Source organism: Anolis carolinensis, chromosome 1 (assembly GCF_035594765.1).
Source record: "Anolis carolinensis isolate JA03-04 chromosome 1, rAnoCar3.1.pri, whole genome shotgun sequence".
Taxonomy (NCBI): domain Eukaryota; kingdom Metazoa; phylum Chordata; class Lepidosauria; order Squamata; family Dactyloidae; genus Anolis; species Anolis carolinensis.
The window spans coordinates 21917786-21943476 of record NC_085841.1 but is presented as its reverse complement, the minus strand read 5'-3'; the positions used below and the strand labels follow the sequence as shown (position 1 = coordinate 21943476).

The 25691-nt window shown below is 43.3% G+C and overlaps 1 protein-coding gene across 3 annotated transcripts in view; it reads left to right on the top strand.

Annotated features, from left to right (window-relative positions):
• LOC100561878 (cullin-9) overlaps nucleotides 1-23248 on the top strand; it is a 32898-nt gene extending 9650 nt beyond the window's left edge. The window contains exons 7-30 of one of the 3 annotated variants that reach the window (XM_008104922.3): nucleotides 569-944; nucleotides 1809-2010; nucleotides 3380-3587; nucleotides 4213-4406; nucleotides 4660-4868; nucleotides 10120-10336; nucleotides 10997-11102; nucleotides 11702-11929; nucleotides 12418-12508; nucleotides 12620-12791; nucleotides 13179-13284; nucleotides 14786-14881; nucleotides 15026-15201; nucleotides 15789-15922; nucleotides 16021-16206; nucleotides 16409-16524; nucleotides 18247-18429; nucleotides 18764-18921; nucleotides 19163-19394; nucleotides 19680-19854; nucleotides 20349-20494; nucleotides 21097-21205; nucleotides 21427-21614; nucleotides 21693-23248. In XM_008104922.3, coding sequence (XP_008103129.2) covers nucleotides 569-944; nucleotides 1809-2010; nucleotides 3380-3587; nucleotides 4213-4406; nucleotides 4660-4868; nucleotides 10120-10336; nucleotides 10997-11102; nucleotides 11702-11929; nucleotides 12418-12508; nucleotides 12620-12791; nucleotides 13179-13284; nucleotides 14786-14881; nucleotides 15026-15201; nucleotides 15789-15922; nucleotides 16021-16206; nucleotides 16409-16524; nucleotides 18247-18429; nucleotides 18764-18921; nucleotides 19163-19394; nucleotides 19680-19854; nucleotides 20349-20494; nucleotides 21097-21205; nucleotides 21427-21614; nucleotides 21693-21977 — 4293 coding nt within the window. In that variant the 3' untranslated portion in view covers nucleotides 21978-23248. Of the gene's footprint in view, nucleotides 1-568; nucleotides 945-1808; nucleotides 2011-3379; nucleotides 3588-4212; nucleotides 4407-4659; nucleotides 4869-10119; nucleotides 10337-10996; nucleotides 11103-11701; nucleotides 11930-12417; nucleotides 12509-12619; nucleotides 12792-13178; nucleotides 13285-14785; nucleotides 14882-15025; nucleotides 15202-15788; nucleotides 15923-16020; nucleotides 16207-16408; nucleotides 16525-18246; nucleotides 18430-18763; nucleotides 18922-19162; nucleotides 19395-19679; nucleotides 19855-20348; nucleotides 20559-21096; nucleotides 21206-21426; nucleotides 21615-21692 lie in introns of those variants that run through there. The other 2 variants (XR_010003014.1, XM_062970939.1) reach the window with 2 other exon arrangements.
• The last annotated feature ends 2443 nt before the right edge of the window (nucleotides 23249-25691 follow it).

The window sequence follows — 25691 nt, the reverse complement described above, 5'->3', positions numbered from 1 at the left end:
GACAAAATATCTCAATTTTTGTCAAAGTCCCTTTAAAAATGGCCATTAGAAATGATGTCACATCAGTTCCAGTCACCAAATAGAAAGAAAGAAATACAAAAAGAGAGAACAGGATATTGTTATGCATGCTTGCACATTTCTGTATGATACTTAAAAATAATGTATTCTTTTTTTAAAAAAGTTAAAGTTAGGGGAAGGGGAATCTGGGCCCTGTGGGTGGCCTGCAGGCTGCACTTTCAGAATCCCAACCTAATAGGACTTGTACAACAAACATTTGGAGAGCTATAGATCTCTCAATTCTGATATAAAGCATTCATAGACCAGAGTGCATTCTTAGCTTGATGGAGAATTATATTAAAAACTCCCAGTTAGCCAGATAGTCTTTCATAAGTTTGCAATTATTTGAAAATGACTCAATGGTTGTTAAAAACAACAGATTATGAATATTCAAAAGTTGAAAAACAGGGATTCATGAATGAATTTTTTTATAGTGTGGGCGTTTGTTTTGAGTATAAGTGGCCCTGAGAGCTTTAACCTATCATGTAGCTTGTATGCGTTCTATTTTAAGATGTCGGAGCTAGATGAAGAGGGCCTGATCCAGCTGTCAGTATCAGTAGAGTTGGCTCAACAAGTGTTGCGTATCCTGAACAACCACTGCCAGGGTTGCACCCGAAGTGATCTGCAGAGTTCCCAGGTCTATCTCAAGTATTCCACTGGCAAACAAAGGACAGAGCAGAACTGCCAACATGTGAATGGGGTCCCAGCAAACTGTGATGGCTTCTCCGAAGATTTGCCATCCAAGAAACCGAAGAAGAAGTTGGTATCTGCTGAAGTGCCATCTCCAGCTACAACCATGGTAGAAAAGACTGATATACAGCTAACTAATGATCTCCTCAAAGTGGAAGGACTTTCCTTCCCAGAGACCCTGGATGAGAAAATGAAGGGTTAGTACCAGTCAACAGTATTACTGACCTTTTGATTCCAATAGCTAGAATGGGCTTTATCTTTGATACAGATTAGGCATAATGGTCACCAAATCTAACAAAAATGGGAGACAGACATGTAGTGTCTACTTTCATCTCCATAGAAATATAAGAAGCTACTTCATACTGAGATAGTGATCCATCTAGCCTAATATAGACCACTTAGACTAGCAATAACTCCCAAAATTTCCCTAAACCTAGCTGTTGCAATGTCGCAACCTCGTTCTATTAGACTTTTGGAAAAGGAAGAGGTATTAGGAAGTCACCTATTTTTTTCTGCACCAACAAAGTATTTGGTATCGAAGTCCAGGCTGGATGTTGATATGAAGTGTTTGTTTACCAACAGGAATATATATCTGTAATGCTTAGAGATTCTTGGAATTATGATAAAGTGAGAGAGTGGATGCCTAGCTTTCTGCAACCGTGATTGGAATATATGTTTCAGATTTTGAACAGAGAAATGTGGAGAAGAGACTGATTTTATTTCCCTCTTTACATCTAGGGCAATCTTCTTTTTATCATAGTGATGTTATTTTGAATTAAAATGTTGATTATGATGCAATCCTTACCACTTTTCAATTAAATCTTTAATTTGCAAGGCTGCTTTGATAGTAAAATTCACAACGTAGATTCAGAGCCAATATATTCTATGTAAGATTTTTAGATTGGCTGATGGGGAAAGCAGCCTTTGACAGGGAGTGTTATGAAAAGACCAGCAGGATCAAAGGATGTGCAAAATAGTCTACAGGGGGAGAGGAAGTAGAAGCGAGGATGCACTGATGAAACTGATTGAAGGACTGTGGTGCTGATAGATCTGTTGGTCAGCTTTCTGCAGTGTGAAGATGGTAGGGAAGAAAAGTAGTTTGGAGCAGCTGGCCGATGCCATGGAGATGATCCAGAAGTCTAGTAATGACATGGAATTTCAGATGGCTGGTCTCAAATTCATTACCAAAATCTTGGAGGAGAAACCTGGGCAAGAACAGCAAGAGAAGCAACTTCTCAAACCAGAGAGTGAACTCAGTATTAGGTCAGTTAAATTTTAAGGACTTTTCTTTGTGTATCCTCTTTGTATTTAGGTATGCAGTATAAAGAAATGGGGAATCATGTTACTTTTTAAAAAGTAGTTAGTTGCTGTTGCAATGACCCAGAGCAGGGCTAATTTTATTGCCAAAAATTGCAATTCTTAAAAAAGTAACGTATTTCACATTACCTATAATAGCATTACTTTTGTGGGGCTTTTGTATGCCAAACATGTTCTTTGTCCTCTGAGCTATGTCACTTCCCAAGAGGACATTGACAAAAGGCTCCATTTCATGTTCTATAATTATTGCAAAAAGGATAAGAAATCTTGTGCACTTTTTAACAGCAGTGCCGATGAAGCAAAGAACTGTCCCATAAATATGTAAAATTGTGGGGGTGTTTGAAATATGAAAATATTAATTGGAGATATTGCAGTCTGACATGAATTAGTTCAAACTGATTTTGTCAAACAGCTACATCTGTTTCATACACGGAGATTTCCTGGGTTTTAATCAAATACATCTAAAATGATTATTCCTATCCTCTTAAGAAGGTTACTAGAAGAAAAGGATTCATATCTTGAAAATGGAGTATTTTTTTGAGTGGGGACTCTATACTGTGGACCTAAGGTATACATTAGAGACACATCAAGACACCCTTATATAAAATTGAAAAAAATCAACTTGCTTTTTGAAACATTTTAAGGTTGTAGTATCCATGAATATGGAAGGCCAACTGTAGTTTTTTAGTCTATAAGTAACTTTCACAACTCTCTTGCAGCCAGCCATGCTCCCAAACTCAATAGAATCCATATATATTACCCTAATACAGTAAAAGAACAAGGCAAGCACTCATTTTCTTGTACACAGACTGGATAGAATGCTAAATAAATAAGCCATTGTGTAAGGAAATGTAACCTGAGAACAGATATCTGCATATTACTTGAATTTAAGCAGGTTCTCCCCAGCCACATTGGAAATGAATTTATAGCAGCCTTCCCATTCACATATTCTGGACTACAAATCCCAGTATTCAATGTCATTAATCATTAGTCATTAACCAAAGCTTTCTCATCCTTCTTATAGACCAGGCCAGAACAACCTGCAGCCCTCCAGCTTCCAGATATCCTAAGCATTGATCAAGTTGGCTAGGGCTTCTGGGAATTGGGTGTCAAACACCTGGTTGTGCAGGCCTGGTTTGAACCTTCAGAAGAGCATGACAAGTTATTTTCTGTTCACATGCAAGCATGACAAGTTATTTTCTGTTCACATGCAAGGCATTATCTGTCCTACCTGGAATATAGGTTGAACTCAGTCCTCAACCATTTCTTAAACCTGTTGCTTCATTGGATGACTACCTCGTTTTGCTTCCTCCAGGGAGAAAATAGTAAAGAGGCTGGTGGAGTTGCTGAGCTACCGACGGAAGGAAGAAGTGTTCATGGTGTTGGCGCTGCAGGTGCTTTATAGGCTCATGGCAAAATACGACTGGCGCATACTCTTTGCCAGTCAAGGTGGGCTGAGCTCTGTACTGCACTGCATGCAGGAGCATCCAATGGCAGCACCAGTGCAGCAAGCAGGACTTGCAGTAAGTTGGGACGCAGAGGTCGGTGGAGTTTGAGGTAGTTGTTTGTGGTGGGAGGGGAGGTGGGAGAAAAGGAAGAGAAGGAGCAACATCCTGCATTAGAAACCAGAGAGAGGATGGCAAGCAGTGGAAGGACAGTTGTTGTGTGCTGTGACCAAATGGATAAGGGGATTATGAAATAGATAGTGAAAATATTGGAATTTTAGATTATCAATATGCTTGTTTAAAAAATATTTTAACCTGGATTTTGGAGCAAAGCCCTCAGAAGACAAGTTAAAACCAGTTAATTAAAAACTGTGAATATGAACTGCTGGAGTAGCAGGTGGTCAATTTAAGAATGTTTATGGTGTTTTTAAATGGGAAAAAATAAGTCTTTTAAAAGTCTGCTTCTCTTTTGCGAAGAAAGGACCAGGTGCAAATCTTTTAAATAGGGACTTCTACAAACACGGGGCATCTTTGAGAGAACCTTTTCAGTGCAATTTATCAAGTAGATGTTTTCACAGGGATTAGTTGGCACTGATCTGTTCTGAGCAAAGTGGGAAAACTGTGGGTGGACTTTACAATTTCATTTTCCAGTTTGCTCACCCCTCTTTCTTTCCTGCTGCTGAGCTGCTGCTTTTATTCCCAGGTCTTAAAGGTCCTGTTGGGTGCTGGAAACTGTGACTTACCAGGTGCTTGCAGGAAGCCCTACCCTCTGGACCACTTTGCTGTCCAGATGATGCAAGAGATCTTTGCCAACATTGGCTCTTCATCCAGCAAGGATCCTGACAACTTGCTCCGTGCCATCCCAGCAGCGATCAAGAAGATGTTAACCACTCCTGGGTAACTTTGAGTGGGAATCTGGGTGAGATAAAATAGTATGTTGGCTAAAGAGAACTTAGACTGTGGAGGAAGATGTGTAGATTTTTCTTTTTTGTTTCTGTTGAGGGGTTTGATTAAAGATTCAGTCCCTCCGGAAACACAAAGCCAACCTGACTCTTTTTTGTTGCTCTCTCTCCCCGTGCCTCTTGCTGTAACCAGCTATGGGGCAGCTAATGCTAGCTAGGACCAATCACCCTTTTCTCTCTTTCCATAGGGCCTCGGCAGCAGTTCAAAATGGGCTCCTGGTGCTCAACAAGCTGACCAACTACTGCAAGGATCTTGTAAAGCAGCTGGAAAACTATGGCCTCCTCTCAGTTCTGCAAAGCTGTTGCCAGTCAGATGAAAGCTCAAATATGATTCTGGCTCAGATCGTGTTGAGACGTGTGGCGGAATCTAAGTTACTACTGAGCCAAGAGAGCACAGGTGCAGAATGCATGTTCCCTAAGTTCAAACCAGTTTCATTTAGTATAAACACTCGAGTTATGACCAGTATCTCTGCTTCTCTCATCCTGGTGCCCTAGAGATGGGAACGGTGCCTTGAGATTATAGTGGGTGTAAACTAGCACATATTCAGGGTATCAGGTGACTAAGGGTGGCCCTTACCTCCTAAGGAGGAGGTAATGGGTTAGATGAGGAAAAACAAATTGAAACTAAATCCAGACAAAACAGAGGTGCTTTCCATCAAGGGTCCTAATTTGGGGGTGGAGGTGTGTCAGCTAGTTCTGGGTGGGGTTACACTCAACCTGAAAGACTGTATTTGCAGCTTGGGAGTGCTCCTGGACCCGTCTTTCCAAATGTCAGTCCAAGTAGATGTGACGGTCAGGAGTGCTTACTACTAGCTTCGGCTGCTACGCTGGCTGTGCTTCTTCCTACTTTTCGAGGACCTTAAGGGTAGTGCATGCACTGGTAACCTCAAGGTTGGACTTCTGCAATGTTCTTTACATTGGGCTACCTTTGTACCAAGTTTGGAAACTCCAGTTGGTTCAAAATACAGCAGCCAGATTGGTTACAGCAACTCTAGGAGTGAGTATATTACACCTATCCTAAAGTTAGTCTACTGGCCGCCAATTAGTTTCTGGGCAAAGTAGTGGCATTGACCTTTAAAGCCCTACATAGTTTTAGTCCAGGTTACCTACAGGGTCACCTTTTTCTGCACAATCCACGACTAACACTGAGGTCCTCTGAGGGGCATCTTCTCCAGCCTGCCAGAACCCAACTGGCAAACAACACTCAGAGGACCTTTTCATTGCTTGCCCCACAGAAGAGCTCCGACAGCTAGATCAGCTGTTGCAGTTTAAGACCTATCTCTTCCAGCAGGACTACCCAGACAGTTTTAATGACAAACTTTAAACTCCCACTTTATGTCTAATTTTTGTTTGTGTATTTTAATGTGTATTTTGTGAAAATATGTTTTTAAATGATTATGTGTTTTAGTAATGTTGTAACCCAACTCAAGCTGTGAGGAGAGGTTGGGAAGAAAATAATAATAATAATAATAATAATAATAATTATTATTATTATTATTATTGACACAACGACGTTGTATGACACAGCAAACAAGATAGATATGCTGGGTTTCGTTTCACAAAATCACAAGTCGAACACTTCCCAAGTGTCTAGGACTGTGTGATGTATTTTCGGATGATGCGTGCAGATCCCAGCAGGGTGGCTTTTTGCAGTTGGCAGATCGTGATTTTGTCAATGTCTATTGTTTCCAAATGCCGGCTGAGATCTTTCGGCATGGCACCCAGTGTGCCCATCACAACCAGGACCACCTGCACTGGTTTCTGCCAGAGTCTTTGCAGTTCAATCTTGAGGTCCTGATAGCGGCTGAGTTTTTCCTGTTGTTTTTCGTCAATGCGACTGTCACCTGGGATGGCAACATCAATGATCCAAACCTTGTTCTTTTCCACAACTGTGATGTCTGGTGTATTGTGTTCCAGAACTTTGTCAGTCTGGATTCGGAAGTCCCACAGTATCTTTGCGTGCTCATTTTCCAATACTTTTGCAGGTTTGTGATCCCACCAGTTCTTTGCTGCTGGCAGGTGGTACTTGAGGCATAAGTTCCAATGAATCATTTGGGCCACATAGTTGTGCCTCTGTTTGTAGTCTGTCTGTTCAATTTTCTTACAGCAGCTGAGGATATGATCAATGGTTTCATCGGTTTCCTTGCACAGTCTGCATTTTGGGTCATCAGCTGATTTTTCGATCTTGGCCTTAATTGCATTTGTCCTGATGGCTTGCTCCTGGGCTGCAAGGATCAGGCCTTCTGTCTCCTTCTTCAGGGTCCCATTTGTGAGCCAGAGCCAGGTCTTCTCCTTATCAGCTTTTCCTTCAATTTTGTCAAGGAACTTTCCATGCAATGTTTTGTTGTGCCAGTTGTCAGCTCTAGTTTGTAGTGTGGTTTTCTTGTACTGGTTTTTTGTCTGCTGTGCTTTGAGGAGTTTCTGGTTTTTGACTTCAATCAAAGCAGGTTCTTCACTTTGCTTTACATATTCTGCCAGGGCATGTTCTTCTTCTTTGACTGCTTGTTTGACTTGTAAGAGTCCTCTGCCCCCTGATCTTCTAGGCAGATATAGCCAGTCAACATCGCTGCGGGGGTGCAGGGAATGATGGATGGTCATGAGTTTTCTTGTTTTTCTGTCCAAATTGTCCAGTTCCATCTGTGTCCAGTTTATGATGCCAGCAGTATATCTTATGACAGGCATGGCCCAGGTGTTTATGGCCTTGATGGTGTTGCCTCCATTGAACTTGCTTTTGAGAATTTTTCTGACCCTTTGTGTGTATTCTTTGCTGACCACAGTTTTCACATGTTCATGCTTGATGTTGTCCAGCTGTAATATACCCAGATATTTATAGGCCTCTGGCTGGTGACACTTTATTGTTTGGCCATTAGGCATATTTATGCCCTCACTTTCAATGATTTTTCCCTTCTTCAATGCCACTGTCGAACATTTGTCCAAACCAAACTCCATGTTGATATCAGTGCTAAAAATTTGGACAGTGTTGGTCAGAGACTGAATTTCAGTTTCTGTTTTCCCATATAGCTTCAGGTCATCCATGTACATCAAATGTGAAATTTTGTGAGAATTCTTAGATGTTTGGTAGCCGAGATTTGTTTTTTGTAAGATTGTTGACAGAGGGATCATGGCAATAATGAAAAGCAGAGGGGACAATGAATCTCCCTGGAAAATTCCTCTTCTGATGTTGACAAGTCCATAGCTTTCATTTCCAACAAACAGTTCAGTTTTCCAGTGCTCCATCATGTTTTCAATGAAGGTGCCAACGTTTTTACAAATCCCGATGGCGTCCAGGCACTTGATGATCCAGCTGTGTGGGAGTGAGTCAAAGGCCTTTTTGTAGTCAATCCACGTCATGTGAAGATTAGCTTTTCGGCTCTTACAGTTCTCCAGGATCATTTTGTCAATCAATAACTGGTCTTTTGTGCCCCTGTTTGTTGCCTTTCTGTTCATCTGGCAAGATGTTTTTTTTCTTCAAGATAATCTTGAATTCTGTCAGCTATGATGCCAGTCAGTAGTTTAAACATAGTGGGCAGACACGTTATTGGCCTGTAGTTTCCTGGTGCTGCTCCTTTTGTTGGATCCTTTTGTATCAGGTATGTTCTTCCAGTTGTTAGCCATTCACTGATACTTCCTTTCTGCAGCATCTCATTGAATTGTTGGGCCATTTTTCCATGTAAACTAATCAGATGTTTGAGCCAAAATCCATGAAGTTGATCACTACCAGGCGATGTCCAGTTCTTGACTTTTTGCACTCGTTTGCTGATCATTTCAGTTGTTATTTCCATCAGTTCCATTTTGTTCTGTGAGAATTTTCCTTCAAACTCCTTTATCCACCCAGCGTTTTTGTTGTAGTTTTTATTGTTTTCCCAAAGTTCTTTCCAGAACTTCGTTGTTGCAGTTTTCTCTGGTTTTATGGTTACTGTGTCTGTTGTTTGGTTCAGACTCTGGTAGAAGCGTCTTTGGTCTGATTGAAACAGTTGATTTTGTCTGTACTGGATGATTCTGGCTTCATACCTTTCAATTTTTCTGGCTGTTGCTGTAATTTGTTCTTTCACGATCTCCAAAGCTTCTTCAATTTTTCTGGTGTTCAGCCAGTACTTTCGGATCAGGTATTGCTTGATTTTGTCATTCTTCAGTTTCTTCTCTTTCATATTTTTCAGGTTACTTGCATCTGATCTAAGCTTTTTGATTTTCAACTCCAGCCTGACCTTCCACTTTGGTTTTCCAGTCGATTTTCTTTGGGGCTGCCTTGGTTGTAGGAGCCCAAGCTCTTCTGTTAGTATCACTGCTGCACTGTAGCCATACTGGTTTGTTTGTTCAATTGATGTTATTTGGACAGTGGAGAGTGCTGCATTCACATCTTTCATGAGAGGCGCCAGTTGTCTCTTGGGCACTGTTTTTAGAGTTGGGAGCCGCTTTCTTATTGCATTTGCTGCAGCATGAGCCACGATCTTATCCTTGAGCTCTTGTTGTCTTGCTGTCAAGGTTCCTGGTGGTTCAACGGGTGTTTCAAGTGCTGGTTCTTCAAATTCTTGCAAAAGCTCCACTCTTTCTTCTGGTTCAATCTGTTCCACCATTCCAAGTGTTGCTAGAGTCTCTGCTGCTGTCTGTGCTGTGGTCTGATGGTGATTTACTTTGCAAATTTTCTGGATTTCTTCAAGTTCAACTTCACTGAACACTTTGTTTCTGATTATGAATCTTCGTTGGTCAGCCAGTCGGGGTTCTGTTATCTGTGAGTCAGGGTACTCTTGTTTCCACAGTTGATGCATCCTTTTTTGGTAGCCACGCCTTTGAGGTTCAGATTTGTAGTAGCATTTCATAATTGTGCGGTTTTCTGGCATTGTGTATTTCTGCCGCTTCTGTGACTGTTCATTTGGGTTTTGATGATTCCGTAGCCCACTTGTCGATGGATGTCCAGAATCAGCAGCATCCACCGCGGTCCTTTTTATCCTGGGCGACGACCGAGCCAGTATAGACTTCGTTTGGGTTTGATTCTCCATAATGCTAATGGGTTAGGTGCTCTTAGTTCTGCTCCTCAGCTGAGGCCTCTCTGGCTTGGTTGGACCTGCCGGTAGTTACACTACCGCCAGCACAGCCCTCAGTCATCATTGGAGCAGGTAAGCCCCCCCACCACGTCAAGGTGGCACCTGCGGAGGGGATTATTATTATTATTATTATTATTATTATTTATATCTGTGGATTTGGTATTCATGAACTCAACCATTCACAGCTGGAAATTACCCCAGAAAAAAAAATAAAGCAAAATAAATTTGATATTTTATGTAAGGGGCACCATTTTGTTGCATCATTACTTGTAATGGGACTTGAGCATCTATGGATTTTTGTATCCATGGGGGTGGGATCCTGACCTGAACCCCAGTGGATGCCAAGGGCCCATGATATAGTCTTTTTGTTGGCATGAAGAGAGTTGTGCTCCATAGAATGTCTTCATCCCTCTCCTTATATAGCTCTTTGTTTCCTATTACTGTTTTTTCCAGGATTTTGAGATGTAAAGCAGCATTGTTGCTATCTTGGGGGTGATTTTTGAGGAATGTTGGTGGCTGGTCTGAATGGGACATCTTGACAAACAAAACTTCAGGGCAATGACAATGTTTCAACTATGCCTTCTCATTTTTTCTCTCCTCCATAAGAGCTTGCAGCCCCCCTTAACACTAAGGATATGAACCTTGGAAAACTTGTGAGCAACCTACGTGCCAACTTTGTTTGCAAGGAGATAGTGGAGCACTGTCTCTGTGCTTGGAAGAACCATCCAGAGGAAGACTTCCATGAATTTCTGTTAGATGTCCTTCTGCTTATAGACTTGGCCAATCTGGGATCTGAAAAGGATGTACAGCTGGAAGTCTTAAGGCAAGCCTCATCTAGTTCTGTAGTAGAGCACCCCGATACTGCTTTGCGTACATCTGCTATAGTAAAAAGTATTCTGTGCTTGTATATTTCTGTCTCCTTTTATATCCATAGTATTCATCTAGTGTAGTGTGTTTACATACTTTCTATTTGCTGTAGGCATTTTTAATTGACTTTTAACTCTCTCTCTCTCTCTATGTGTGCATATATCGTAAGATGGCCATAACTATGGAACCCATACCCACCTGCACCTGGGCAAAATGGTCTCTCTAGTAACTTGTCCTCCAGGCAACTTGTTCTCCTATGGTATGCCCCCACAGGGTGGCAGACTTTCCTTCTTTAAACAGATGTGTATCCTTCTAGAATATTTTAATTGAGTGTTTCTGCATGGCAGGAGTTTGAACTAGATGGTTCTTGAGTCTGTTTATCTCAGATATAAGTATGCACCTAAATGTATTATGTAAAGGGAACATTAATTGTTAATTCTGGACAAAAAACAACAACAACTCTCTGTGTTAGGGGAAATGTACATAAAATCCATATGTCTTTTTGTTGAGATTTGTATTTGGCCTGTTTTTCAAACTGATTTTGAAATGAGAAACAGACTTACTGCAGGGAGAATAAGAAATTGAGTGAAACCTAAATCTTTCTCCTTCTGTCCAGGATTTTGAACAAATGTTTGGATAATTCCCAGAAAGAAAGTGGGCCATGGCATAAGACTATTGAGCCTTGCTTGTCCTCTATGAATATTCATATAAATGACCGAGAGGTAAGGAAAAGTCATTTTGATGTGGTGTCAAAATGCATTAATTCTACAGTATCAGTGTCCCCTATGTTAGTCCCCACTAGAGAAGGATCACTTTTTTCATGTCAGGAGTGACTTGAGAAACTGCAAGTCACTTCTGGAGTGAGAGAATTGGCTGTCTGCAAAGAGGTTGCCTTGGGGATGCCCGAATGTTAGATGTTTTACCATCCTGTGGGAGGCTTCTCTCATGTCCCTGCATGGGGAGCTAGAGGTGACAGACGGGAGCTCACCCAGCTCCCTGGATTCGAAAGGCTTACCTTTCAGTCAGCAGTCCTGCCAGCGCAAGGGTTTAACCCATTGCGCCACTGGCAGCTCACCAAATCAACTAGATTTACCCAGGTTGGGACTAACTAAAAAGATTCCAGCTATGGACTCAGTCATGTATACAAGGAATCCATTCTACAAAGAAGAGCTGGAGGAGAAGAATTGATAGGGAAGCAAGTGATATGTTGCATGCCACCCAGAAACCTTGTTGGGGCCCTCATTGGCCAATAATAATAATAATAACAATAATAATAAAAAATTGTTACCCACCTCTCCTCATGGCTCTCCATTGTTTGCAGATCATTCAGAAGTTCACCCATTTCTTGTACCGTCTGGCCACCCTCAACAAAGATTGTGCCGTTCTCATGTGCTGTATGGGTGCACAGGACATCTTGACTAAAGTTGTAGAGAAACACAGTTCCAGCCTGTTGTGGGTGACGGAACTAAGGGAGATCCTGGGCAAGTGTGAGAAGTATGCCAGCTTGTATAAGACGATGACAGTCAGCATCCTGGCTGGATGCATTCAGGTGAATCTCGGGTTTCTTGTCTGGGTCCAGTTTTGGAGATCAGGTCAAGTAGCAGAGCCATGTGGGTAGGAAATTGGTATTCTTATAATACTAGGGCCTAGGGTCATCATCTACTGAAGCTGAACTATTATTTCACATAGTACATAGTGGAATTCACTGGCCTAGAGAATGGAGATGGTGACCAACTTGGCCAGCTATAAAGAGGGATGATGGGGCTATCAGTGATGAACTATTTATTATTGCCAGTACCAGAGACGACATGCTTCTATATGGGTATTTGTCATGTTCTGTTTGTGGGCTTCCCAGAGGAAATGATTTGGTCACTGTAGGAAACAGAATGCAGCACTAGATTAGCATTGGATCTGATCTGACAGGAATTTTCTTATGTTCTTTAAGCAGGTTCTATCCCAGCAGGTGGATTTCTATAAAGCTGGCAATTTATGGCTTTTTATTTGTCAAGTATCATGTTTCTTCTCTCTCATTGACAGATGGCTTTAGGGCAGATAGAAGAACATAGGCGGGGTCATCAACCTATCAACATCCCTTTCTTTGATGTTTTCCTACACAATCTGTGTCAAGGTGAGCATCCATAATTTTAATATTTTATGTTTTACCTGTTTCATTGCTTTTAATGTTCTGTCTGCTTATGCCAAGTGTAGATCATTTCAGTGTTTTCTCCTTTGGCTTTAGGCTGCAGTATGGAAGTAAAAGAGGACAAGTGCTGGGAGAAAATAGAAGTTTCTTCCAACCCACAGATGGCCAGCAAATTGACCGATGGGAACTCCAAAACCTTTTGGGAGTCAAATGGCAGTACTGGCTCCCACTATATCAATGTCTACATGCATCGTGGGGTGGTTGTCCAGTGAGTGTACATGGCTGAGATCAGGTCTGTGTGGAGAACAAATTTGGGGTTCCAGCTTGATGGTTTAGAGGTCTTCTCTAATTGTTTGGGAATGAAAACGGGGTGGCATTTCTGCTCATTTGCCAGACTTGGTGTTTCTCTACAAATCACAAGAATGATTAAATTGTCATACTTTACACGGAAAATATCTAGTTGACCATCTTCATTTCATGAATGGTTCCTTGAGGGACCAAGAGGAGATATAGGGGTAGGGACTAGATGAAGAGCTTGTTGCTTGCAGAGTTAATCATGCGCAAAATGAAGGAATAAAGCAACTATGCCTTCTAGTTTTGAGTCTCAGCAGGTCCCTAGTTCTTACTCTGAAGCCACTGCTCTCTCCCTGTACAGGTATATGTCTCTGTTGGTGGCCAGTGAGGATGCCAGCTACATGCCAGCCCGGATTATGGTCAAGGGAGGGGAGAGCGCCTCCAGCATCAGCACCAAGCTCAATATGGTCAGTGCTGTGGCCTATCCCAGTTGCCTAAATGATGCTTCTGTGGCCAGAGACATCAAAGCAGAAAGCTCTTCCACTTAACTTACTGGGGTTCCTTGCTGTGAGGAACACATTAAACAATTTTGCCTTTGTTTCACAGTTCTAGGCGCAATCTACACTCAACTCCATATGTTGAGTCTCAGCTTCTGTCCTTGGCCTGAAATTCTGGAAGCCCATTGAAAGAAAGTGCAGTACATGGCTAGATGATCAAATAGTCAAGTGTTAATTGTCTCAACTTTTTATGTTCCTTTTAGCCCAGGTGCGGTGGACCTTTGGCACTACAGATGTTTTGGATTACAACTTGCACAGTGTTTTATTGGTCACAGCTGATGGTAGTTAAAGGCCTCACTCCCGTTTTAGCCTTTTCTTTTGTTGGACTCTTTTTTGGTCTTTTGTCAAGCCGTCCTGCTTGACATTCACAACACCATAACTAGAGTTTCAGGTATAAGTACTTGGCCTGAAAGTTGCAAGAACAGTGGGCCGGCATTGTATACCCAGTGAGCCTCACACAACCCACCTTTTTGGTCCTCAAAACCCTCCACCAGTTCCCCAAAGCTCCCATACAGAAATTCCTCAGATATGTGAAAACAACAATAATATCCTCACCCCAAAACTCCATAATACCCTCATATACATCTGTTTTCCTTTGCATCCTTTCTCAGAATGGTCAAACTTCAGATCTCTCAAATGTCACCATATTGATGGATTGCAAAGGAAAATAGGGGAATTTGGACTTGTGGCCCTGTGTGTCCACGGAATTGTGCACAATTACTCAGCCCTGAGTTAGACCTTTGTTTTTATCCTGTTGGGTAAGCACTACTTGGGGAGATGAGCAGGCAAGAAGGTGGGATAGGTAACAGCGAGTGGATTAATGTGCTTTGCAGAGAAGCCTGGCCTTACTAGGGGTACAAAATTGCACATGCATGTATACTGTTCAGGTGTTCATCTACAGTTGTAGCAGTGAGTGGCTGTTATGTTGGCACAACTTACAATGCACAGAACAAGCCATCTGTTCACTAATTGTAGGCTCAATTGGTCCTTTTTTGGCCTCTGTATATCTATGTTGTGCCTCACTTAGGGGAAGTTGGAAACACTGGGAGGTAGCGCTTCATTCCAGACACACTGCTTTCCTGCTTCTCACACTCTTGAGGGCTGTTCTCTTTTCAGCTTCTATCACCAAGGGTAACTCTTTGTACTGAAAAAGCCTCTTCTACTCACATCTTGGAAAAGTTGCTTTTTTGGACTATATTTCCTGCAGTTTGTCTAGGGGTGGGGGACGGTATTGTGGGTGTTCTAATAAAAAAAGTTTCCATGTTCTGCCCTTGGAATTCATTTGAATTGAGGGGGGATGCGCATTGGGAATTCCTCCCCAACACTTTTAATGCTTTATAAAAATGGGAATCTGCATGGCATCTCCATGAATGGCAGTCATTAATACTACGGTGCTCCTTTCTTCCGAAAGGTGAGCATCCCACCATTGGCCAGCAAGGTGATCCTCTTGGAGAACATGAGTTGCTTCTGGCCCATCATACAGATCAAGATCAAACGCTGTCAGCAGGTAGGAGGAAGCTACAAATTTACACTTATTGCTAGTTGGAAAGCAGCCAAATAGGAAGGGCCCCTAGACTGGTGTAACTTCCGCTTTGTCTATGTAATCCTCCCAGCAGAATGGGATCATCAGAGCAGCTTGTGTCATTCACAGGGTGGCATTGACACACGCGTTCATGGCCTCAAAGTTCTGGGCCCCAAGCCCACTGTCTGGCCCATCTTCAAGGAGCAGCTGTGCAGACGCACCTCTCTCTTCTACACCACCAAGGCCCACACATGGTGTCAGGAAATTTCTGAAGACCGGATGCAGCTGCTGCATCTCTTCAACAGGTCAGGCCTTCCTAATGAATCTCTTTCTTTAGGGTCACAGATGGGGAAGATGAAGGTATATGGGGTTGTGGTGAATAGGAAGGGATTTTATTTGAAGCTTATTCCCAGTTCAGGAACAGAAAATGTTAGAAATGCTCCTTTTTGTGGTGAGAGAGGGCCATATGTCTGCCTTTATTACATATTCCAAGATATCCACCCACTTCCTATTCATCTTGAATCTGTTGTCAAAGGCTTTCATGGCTGGGATCACAGGGTTGTTGTATGTTTTCCGGGCTGTATGGCCATGTTCTAGAAGTATTCTCTCCTGACATTTCACCCACATCTATGGCAGGCATCCTCAGAGGTTGTGAGGTATGGAGAAACTCAGCAAGAAAGGTTTATATATATCCGTGGGAAGTCAAGGGTGAGAGAAGTATTCTTGTCAGTTTAAGGCCAGCGTGAATGTTGCAGTTAATCACCCTAATTCTTGAATCTGCTTTGTCCATTTGTTCCATTACCCCATCCCCAGTTGCATTGTCAAATTCACCAACTCCTGTGCTTTGAACCATGAAGTCAATAGCTCACACTGTATCTCTTTCCTTCTGCAGGTTGAACAGTGCCTTGCGCCACGAGCAGGTGTTTGCCGATCACTTCCTTCCTGATGATGAGGCTGCCCAGGCCCTGGGAAAGACCTGCTGGGAGGCTCTGATTACTCCTGTGGTGCAGAGCATCACCTCTCCAGGTGCATGATTCCTTTCCTGGTGGTCACACCTTCTGGTAGTCACACTTTTCTTTCCATGGTGATCACACTTGACCAGTCTCTCCTTTTTGGCTTTTCAGACCCCAGTGGCATCAGTCCTCTGTCATGGCTCCTCAGCCAATACTTGGAGAATTTGGAGATAGCCCGTAAAGCCAAGAGCCGAGCTGCCATCTTCAACTCCCGTGTTCGGCGTCTGAGTCACCTTCTGGTTCATTCAGACTCTAGCAGTCCTGAGCCTGAGGAGCTGAAGCCCCCTGTGAAATCCAGTAAGTAGAGTCAGCAAAGCAGAAGGTGGCAGGGAACAGTAAGGGAGTTCTGAGCCTAGGAGGGGACTGTATGGGGTAAAGGGAATCATGTGAGGCAGGAAGAAAGCTCTTAAAAGCACAAAGTTGGAGGTGAGTGTCCAAGGACTCTGGAGCCTGTATGTCCAAATGCCATTACCAATACTGTGTTCACCTCACATGGCAGATGTGAAGAATGAGATGATCAAGGAATCAAGCTCTGGGGCTGCCAAGACAGTTGTGAACAAGCCTAGCAGCACAACAGACATCACACAGTGCTGGAAAGGTGTGGTCCAACAGCAGGTAAGGTTAACAAGTGATGGCGTGGCCCCATAGCAAGATCAGGCGTGCAACTTCTCTGAGGATGCAAGGATTTCTCTGAGGATTTCTTGGTGACAGAAATCTTCTGTAACAGTCCATAAACTACTCCTGCTGTATTGTTCTTAATTTTTAGTATGTGTGCATGTTGTTCTGTATTATTTTCTTGACCAGTTATTAAGGAAATTTTGGAGAACCAATGTTAGGAGCTCTTGCTGAATGGTAGATCTGGGTGTAAAGATAGGCTTTCTGAAGGAAGAGGTGTTTCTGGCTTCAAGTTGTGTATATGTGAATGAGGTGTTGGGCAGATCTGGCAGTAGGCAGCCTATCAGGGGCCAGGAAATGCTACAAAAGCGGGGAATATGACTGAAAAAATTAACAAAACAACAGAGCCAAATCCTATTCATAACAGGCAGGTAGGATTTGGCTTTGTCATAAACAGGGTTTGGATTTGAGATAGATAGGGTTTTGATTTCACAGAGCAGGACAGTTGGTCAAAAGGGGGGAGCTGGCTGTTTTGGGCAGCTGTGGAAGAATATAATCTTCAAAAATTTGTGTGTTATAGTATTGATTTTTACTAAATCCACATTTGTTATTTTAAAAATGCAACTGTCTTTGGCTGTCTCTATCAAGCCTGATGAAACCACGTATACAAATACAAACCTCCCATACCAACACAGGTGCACATTTATGGGGTCATCCTGAGGCTCCCGGTGGCACAGCGGGTTAAACCACTGAGCTGCTGAGCTTTGCTGATTGAAAGGTTGGCGGTTTGAATCCGAGGAGCAGGGTGAGCTCCCTCTGTTAGCCCAGCTTCTACCAACCTAGCAGTTTGAAAGCATGCTAATGTGAGTAGATCAATAGGAACCGCCCCAGCTTGAAGGTTTTTTGTTTTTTTTCGTGTCAGGAGCAACCGGAGTTGCTTCTTGAGTGAGAGAATTGGCCATCTGCAAGGACGTTGCCCAGGGGACGCCCGGATGTTTTGATGTTTTTACCATCCTTGTGGGAGGCTTCTCTCATGTCCCCGCATGGAGCTGGAGCTGGTAGAGGGAGCTCATCCACACTCTCCCCAGGTGGGATTCGAACCTGGCAGCTTTCAGGTCAGCAACCCAACCTTCAAGTCACTTAGTCCACTACGCCATCTGGGGGCTCCTGCTTGAAGGTAATGGCACTTCATGCAGTCATACTGGCCACATGATATTGGAGGCATCTACGGACAATGCTGGCTCTTCGGCTTAGAAATTGAGATGAGCACCACCCCCAGAGTCGGACATTACTAAGGGGAAAACCTTTACCTTACTTACCTGAGGCTCAGAGCCAATTCAGAAATGAATTAAGTAGACAAACGAGGGCAGCACGAATGGCAAAATTCCAGTGGTTGGAACTGCAGGGCCAGCCAGGGAGAAGGGATTAGCCTTGGTAAATTACAATGCTCAATTAGGAGACTTTTTTAAATTTTAAAATTGAATACTCCCACTTCTAGGATATACTTAGTTTCTCGTGGCTGTTTGCAAATAAGCAAGGTAAAATACAAAGCTGTCCCAAAATAGCTAACAGCCTAAAATCATCTTTGTAACCAAAGTCCAGGCATCATTTCTCCCTGTAAAGCCTCCAACAACAAGAGGACACCTACAAGGGACCAAAGAACCTGAATGAACAGTGGGTTTGGATCTTGCAATGTTTTCTTGTGGCTCTGGATTTATCCAGGTGAAGTGGTTCCTGGAGACCTCCTGGCAAACCTCGAACTTCGTGGAGCAGTATTGCAACACTTACCTACGCCTCCGAACAGCCATGGAAGAGCTTTTTGGGCAGCAGATGTCCTTCATGTTGGCCTTGCGCCATGGCTTCTCTGGGGCGTTGCTGCAGCTCTCTTTCCTGAGAGCCATGCATGTGAGTAAGGCAAGGGAGGGCTGTTGGGGGTCTTCATGAGTTCTTGTGGTTGAAGGAACTGGCCCCAGCCCACCAAGTCTTTCAAGTTCATTCCCTCCACCTCTGGCCTGAACAAGCAGAACTTCCTTTCATTCTTGGGCCTTACCTTGTTGCCAGTTTAAAACCGACTTGAGACATGAAACTTGAGCTTTAGGTGTGGCTCCATCTCTGATAAACAGTCACCACTTGTTCTTCCCATCTATATTTCCTTTAATCTCTTCCCTTTTATGGTGAACTTTGTGAAGCATCTCCTTTGCTTTGGTTTACCTGGCACCTCCTCTGTTGTGACCTCCAGGTGAGTGAGCAGTTTGCCCGTTACATCGACCGCTGGATCCGAGAAAGCTGGGGAGATTCAGGCAACGTGGAAACCCTGTGGCACCTGCAGCAGAGCCTGGAGCCCATCCTCTTCTTGGCAGGCCTGGAGTTGGCCAACACCTTTGAGCACTTTTACCGGTGAGACTTTGGTGGTGGAGAAGAGGTGCAGAGTTAAGGAGGGAGAGGGACTCAGGCAGGGAGTGAAGTAAGAGTGAAGGCTGCCTCTATAATACAAGTTCTAGAGTGTTGGGTTGAAATGGGCTTGATTCTTGCAGGGGAACAGACTGGACCCTAGACATCCAAGGGGAGTAAGAGGGGCAGGTGGAAATGAACTGTGTTGCCTGGCTCTCTCTTTCTTCTGACCTTCTTGCCTCTGCAGGCTCTACCTGGGAGACCGGCTCCTGTCCCAGGGCAAGTCATGGCTGGAGTGTGCTGTGGTGGAGCACATTGGGCTCTGCTTCCCCAACCGTTTGCCTCAGCAGATGCTGAAGAGCCTGAGTGAGCTGGAGGAGCAGCAGCAGCAATTTCACCTCTTCCAGCTGCAACAACTTGACAAGCGTCTGCTTGAATTCGACCATGATGGGAAGTGTGAAGAAGAGGAAGAAGGAGAGGTCAGTGGGGCAGGTATAGAGAGGGACCTGGATCTCCTGTCCATAAGCCAAAGGGGTTCTTTGCAAGGCTGCTTTCCTATCTGACTCTGCTGCTAGACTGCCCTCAGCCACTAATTCAGTGGTTCTCAACCTGTGGGTCCCCAGATGTTTTGGCCTGCAACTCCCAGAAATTCTAACAGCTGGTAAACTGGCAGGGATTTCTGGGTGTTGAAGGCCAAAACACCTGGGAGCCCACAGGTTGAGAACCATTGCACTAACTTGACATCAGATCTGTTTTGCTCCCAGATGAAGAAGGATGAGGAATCATTTTCTCACAAGGAAGAGACAGAGGTGAAAGTTCTGGTCCTGTCTCCACGCTGTTGGACCATCTCTCCACATTGCTACCTGGAGGAGCCTGCCAATTTTTTCCCATCATCCCTCAGTCAGCAGCTGGACAGGTTTGCAGACTTCTACACGCAGAGTGAGTGTGGGGCTGCCTTTGATTCCAAACTGGGGAGGGTGGGATCATCCCTACAAGTCCTTCAGGCTTCGCCAATGGTGACAATCCGACTTCCTTTGAGGCACCAAAATAGAGAAGTGTCTATAAACTTGGGAATTAGTGGTATGCAACTTTTCATAGAGAAATTCTATAGTTTGTCTAGAGCTTAGGGTTCAAGGGATTTATCATTTGTGTGTGGACCAATTGAAGGATTTAAAGAGTACCCTAATCAGTGGAAAAGGAAAGCTCTTATTTTGTTAATGCAAGTTCAACTCATAGTATTGTGATACCTGTCCTTGTAGGGTCTGGAAACTAGCCCAGTTCCTTCAGCCTCTGAGAAATGCAGCAACTTAACTTCGCAAAACTTAAAAGTCAGATTTCAAAGTCATAATGGGGGGAAAGTTAAGATTACTTGATTTGCTCTGCCCTTCACCTGTTTCTATATGTGAGCATGTGTGATTTTGTGTTTCTCATAGGCCAGAGTCGCTTTGGGCTGGAGCATACAAATCTACGGCATTTTCAGTGGACATGGCTGGGACATGCGGAGCTTGAGTACCAGGGCTGCAAACTGCATGTGTCTACACTGCAGATGTACATCCTTCTGTGCTTCAACAGTGCTCAGGTCCTGAGTGCTTTGAATCTTACTGGTTTTGCCAACCAGACTAATGGTGGCTTATAGGATGGAATACATTCTCTTCGAACAAGTCCTCCCTGCATCCGGTGCAATGTAACTGAATATTCAGAAAGGGGAAAACTGCTACTTGCAATTTAGTGCTGGGGCCTAAACTATGTTAAACTGATTCTGGATATGTTCTGGTGGGAGGCAATATAGTTTGCACTTTGCTATCAAATTGTGAGTCTTTTTCCATGCCTGCAGTGGGGTTTGATGGGAAGTAGATTGGATCAGATCAGTGGCTTGTTTTTGCTACTAAATCCAGTGAAAATACTTAGAGCCTGATAATAGTTTTTCTTTGCAGTGTCAGGATGCCGCTATGACTAGCAAATGTGAGGATTAAGAATATTATTGTATACATAGGGATGTTGCTGGAGTCCACATTACATGGCAAATCTAAGCCTTATTTATCTTCCATATTTGTCAGCGCTATGCAAATAGAAATATTTTAGTTGCAGCATTTCTTAGGGTTCTCAATGGCTACAGATAACCTTTGTATTATTTTTACCTTTGTATTATTCAATTTCACTTTCCCTTCTTCTTGGTTTTAGGAAGTTTCTGTGAAGACTTTATTGCAAGTCACAGGTCTCTGCCCTGTCCTCTTGAATCATGCCCTGAAAACTCTGGTGAAGGAGAATGGGATCCTCTGCCAGAGTCACAGTAAGTATGGGAGGGCTTCCAGTGACAGGAAATAGAGGAATTTGGTCCGCTTGAGAGGTTTGTCTGATGGAGTGGATGGGATCCTGGCTTCCCAGTAGTGCAGAAAGCACTTGGGGTTGACCTGACTATCTAGAGAGTGGAATTAAGATTTCCCAGGTTGGCCTTCCAGCTGGCAGCTTATGCTGGGAATCCCAAAAATCTTGTATGCCTTTTGGTTCTAGGTATCTTGAAGCTTAATCAAGTTCAGCTGTCTGGCCAACACTTGTGGCTGTTGCCTAGACCAGAATATCTGAATGTAGGAGGGGATGAGGGCCATACTTTGAAGAAGAAGAGGGACATCATCTGCTCCCTTCTCATCCAGATTCTGAAAGAGGAGAAGGAGATCCACATTGACAAACTCTTGTTCAAGGTAAGGGAGTCCTCTCTGTAGCTCAGTCTGATAGCTCACCAGATGTTTAATTTCATCTGCACTCTCTGCTTCTCCCAGGTGATAGACGCCTATCAGAAAAGGGAGCATGGCTCTACACCAAGGCTCACGGGTGTCTTCTTCAGCAGTGCTGATGTCCTGTCCTGCATCCTGCACTTACTGAACCAGGGCTCTGCTCAACGGAAGGAAAACCATCCAGAGTTCTTGGAATATGTCTCCACAGAGTGCTCCACCCAGGTCCTGCCAAAGAACCAGCTTCAGGCCACCTTTCAAACTGTACAGATCAAAAAAGTATGCAATGTGCCCTCTGTGGAAAAGAGACAGACATTCTCTACTTTTAGGTAGAAGTGGTTACTGACTTGGCATGAGTGACTATCTGAGAGCGCCCTTTTGGTGGCTGGGGTTGACAGGGTTGCTTGTGCTCTTCAATGCCTTATTTACTTACAAGCGTGTCTGTAGAGATCTTGCTTCCTGGGTGGCCATCCCTCATTGAACTAGTTTAAAAATTATGATTGTATCAAGGAGCCATGTGGGGACCAGTAGCACTGCAGTGAACATAGCCAGTTCCCTCCTGGAAAGAGAAACAGAGTGAATTGTCATTGCAAGTGGCAATCTCCCAGAAAGTGGATGTTGTCCGTGAACCAAGTGAGCTGTGCTTTCATTGCCGGACTGCAGTGCACTTGCCAGCAGTTGGCACGTTATTCCATGCCATGGAAGATAACAGGAACAGCCACAGCCTTTCCAAAATGGGCAGAATACCTTGTGTTTATAAAATCCAGACATCTGCCTTATTATGCAACTGATGCAGAACATGGCAATTTTGCCCTTTCTTTACATTGACTTCATAACAGATGGATTATGACCTTCCTCCTACCACAGGGCACAATCTCCAAGTCATGCCTGCAGTTTTGTGGAGGAGCAGCTCCCATCCATCGGTATGATGATCCTGCTGCAGAATAAGGGTGGCACCTAATTTGCATTGCAACCTCTATTATTCAGGCTGCTTCTGGCTTTTTGTAATATCTCTCTTATTTCTTCAAAGTCTTCTCTTTGGTCAGTGAGGAGGGGCTTCCTTAGCACTCTCTGTTTTAAATATTGTCTTTCCCCTTTTCTGTAGACATCCAGTGTAAGATGTGTTCATCTTGCCTGACGGGTTAGAATTCAAAGACATAATTGTGTTAAGTCTGGAATATATGTATGCAAATGGATCTTGTAGCACCTTAGGGACTAACTGAGGGAATGGAGTTGATAGCATGAGATTTTGTAGACAACGTTTATTTCCTCATGTGTCGGAAGAATACACTTAGTCTATGAAAGCTAATGCTACCCACTTTGTTCTCAGTCTCTACGGTGCTACAAGATCCCTTTGCATACAGTCATATTGTCTGTCAGCCTAATGAATGCAATTTGGGAGGGACTGAGTGGAAGGAATCTGTAGGGTAGAGTGTAAAGCTGACACCTTTCCCTTTACAAGGAAAGTAATAGCCTTTGAGAAGACTTCAACTTGCAGCAAATTATTAGAACTGGCCAGAAGAGGTCAGTGTAGATTGTATATGTGGAATTAGTTGCTACCATCAGTTGCCTTCCTGAACTCTTAATAAAAGAAAATTAGAAGACTGCTTTTTCTTCAGGTATATTTAGCATGTGAGTCCATTTGGTATCTACAGGTGCACAAGAGTTACATGTTGGTACAAAAAATGCAAATCGGTGAAATCTGTGCATGAGGGGTCAACAAGCACATATAAATCCCTAACAGGAAAGAGATGTTTGGAAACTTACAATTTTGCAGGGGCAAAAGTCTTGTTCCTGCATGTTGTGCTGGAAATTCCTAAAGAGCAGGGCTTCTCATCCATTAGTACTTCTCATGCTACTTTATACATCATGTTTTGCTCTGCTACTCTGTGGCATTCTTATAGCACAACTATTTCCCCAATACTTCAATCTTTTCCCGAGGCCAGTCGATAATCCTATTCACCGGTATAGTCCAAGGCCAAGATCCTACATCACAAACATAGGTAAAAATATTTAACTATGTATTATCTCCTGACCCAACTCTTAATAGCCAGCAGTTGCACTGAGGTCTGTTTTGCTGGTGATCAGGGTGCAGCATGATGTTGTCTGCAGCTCATCCCACCAGCAATCTGCATTGGGATATTATTATTATTGGATTGTTGTATGTATGGCCGTGTTCCAGAAGTATTCTCTCCTTTCCAATGCTAATTAGAGTGATTAACTGCAACATTCACGCAACATTCCAACTGACAAAGAACTCTTCTCACACCCTGGACTTCCCACAGATATATATTAACCGTCCTTGCCTAGTTTCTCCATGCCTCACAACCTCTGAAGATGCCTGCCATAGATGTGGGCGAAACGTCAGGAGAGAATACTTCTGGAACATGGCCATTACAGCCTGGAATACATACAACAATCCTGTGATCCCGGCCATGAAAGCCTTCGACAACACATTACTACTACTACTGCTACTACTACTACTAGATACATAACAAGATTAGTACACAACAAACAAGATCACAATGCTGGCTTTTGTATTGGATCACATGTCAGACAGTTCCCAAGTGTTTAGAGCTTTGTGATGTATTGGCAAATAATGCGTGCAGGTCCGAGTAGGGTGGCCTTTTACAGCTGACAGATGGTTACTTTGGTGAGCCGATTGTTTTCAAGTGCAGGCCAAGGTCTTCTTTAGGCACTGCACCCAGTGTGCTGATCACCATTGGGACCACCTTTACTGGCCTGTGCCAGTCTTTGCAGTTTGATCTTTAAATCGTATCGTGTAAGCGTTTGAAGTTGCTTCTCATCAATCCTGCTGTCTCCTGGGATTGCAACATCAAAGATCCAAACATTGTTTCTTTCCATGATCATGAGGTCAGGAGTATTGTGCTCCAAAATTCTGTTAGTCTTAATTTGGAAGTCCCAGAATAGTTTTACCTGTTTGTTTTCTGTAACTTTTTCAGGCTTGTGATCCCACCAGTTTTTTGTCACAGGCAGATGGTATTTGTGGCACAAGTTCCAATGGATATCTAAGCAATGGTATTATTCCTCTGCTTTTTGTCCGTCTGTGTGATCTTGCAGCAGCTGAGTATGTGATCAATCGTTTCACCTGCTTCCTTGCAGTCTTGTTGTTACAGTAGAGTCTCACTTATCCAACATAAACGGGCCGGCAGAATGTTGGATAAGCAAATATGTTGGATAATATAGAGGGATTAAGGAAGAGCCTATTAAACACAGGGATACTGCTTCTGATTGTTGCAGGCTTCCTTGCTATTTCGAAGGGTTGGAAAACTAAATTGGCTGTGCTCTGATCATCAGAAGAACTGGTACTTGGTGTGGCAGCTGGTTGTTAAAATAGGTTTGAGGAAAGGGCATCAGCCATTATGGTAATAATACCATGCATGAATATGAATACTGAGAGTTATAAACACATAAGTCTAACTTCCACATTCATAATTGCTTAATAGAATATGACTGAGATCTATTGTGTGCCTTTATAGCTCCTTCTACCTGCAGTTGTTCAAGGATCAACATGAAGACAAAGAGTTCCTGACTTAAGCAAAGTAGCTCAGAAGTTCCAACCACAAAACTCGTGTCAGGAATAATAGTCACCTGCATATTTCTACAATTATGCCCTCCTCAGTATCATACTATAGTAACTTTGCTTTTGTATACAGGCCATAGGGACTCAAGACAGAATACACACAGCACTAGCAAGGAAGGGCAGCAAAAGTCTGCCAATTCCACGCATCTTTCATGACTGCTGTGCCTCTTTCCCCTATTGCCACTGCTTAGGCCAGCATAACCATGATAATGTACTACACCAGTAAGATTCAAGAGCCAGAGAATGAGCAATTTAATTCCACAAATATCAGGCTGATTGGTGAACTGAGACAGCTTTATCATTTATACCACACTCCTGTCCCATGTTTTGCATTTATCTTCATTCACTGCGCTATTGAAATGAAGGGGGAGTCATTCCCCAGAAAAGAGTAGAGGAACTACTGTGGACATTAGTAATCCGTGACAAATTATAGTTTCATGTCA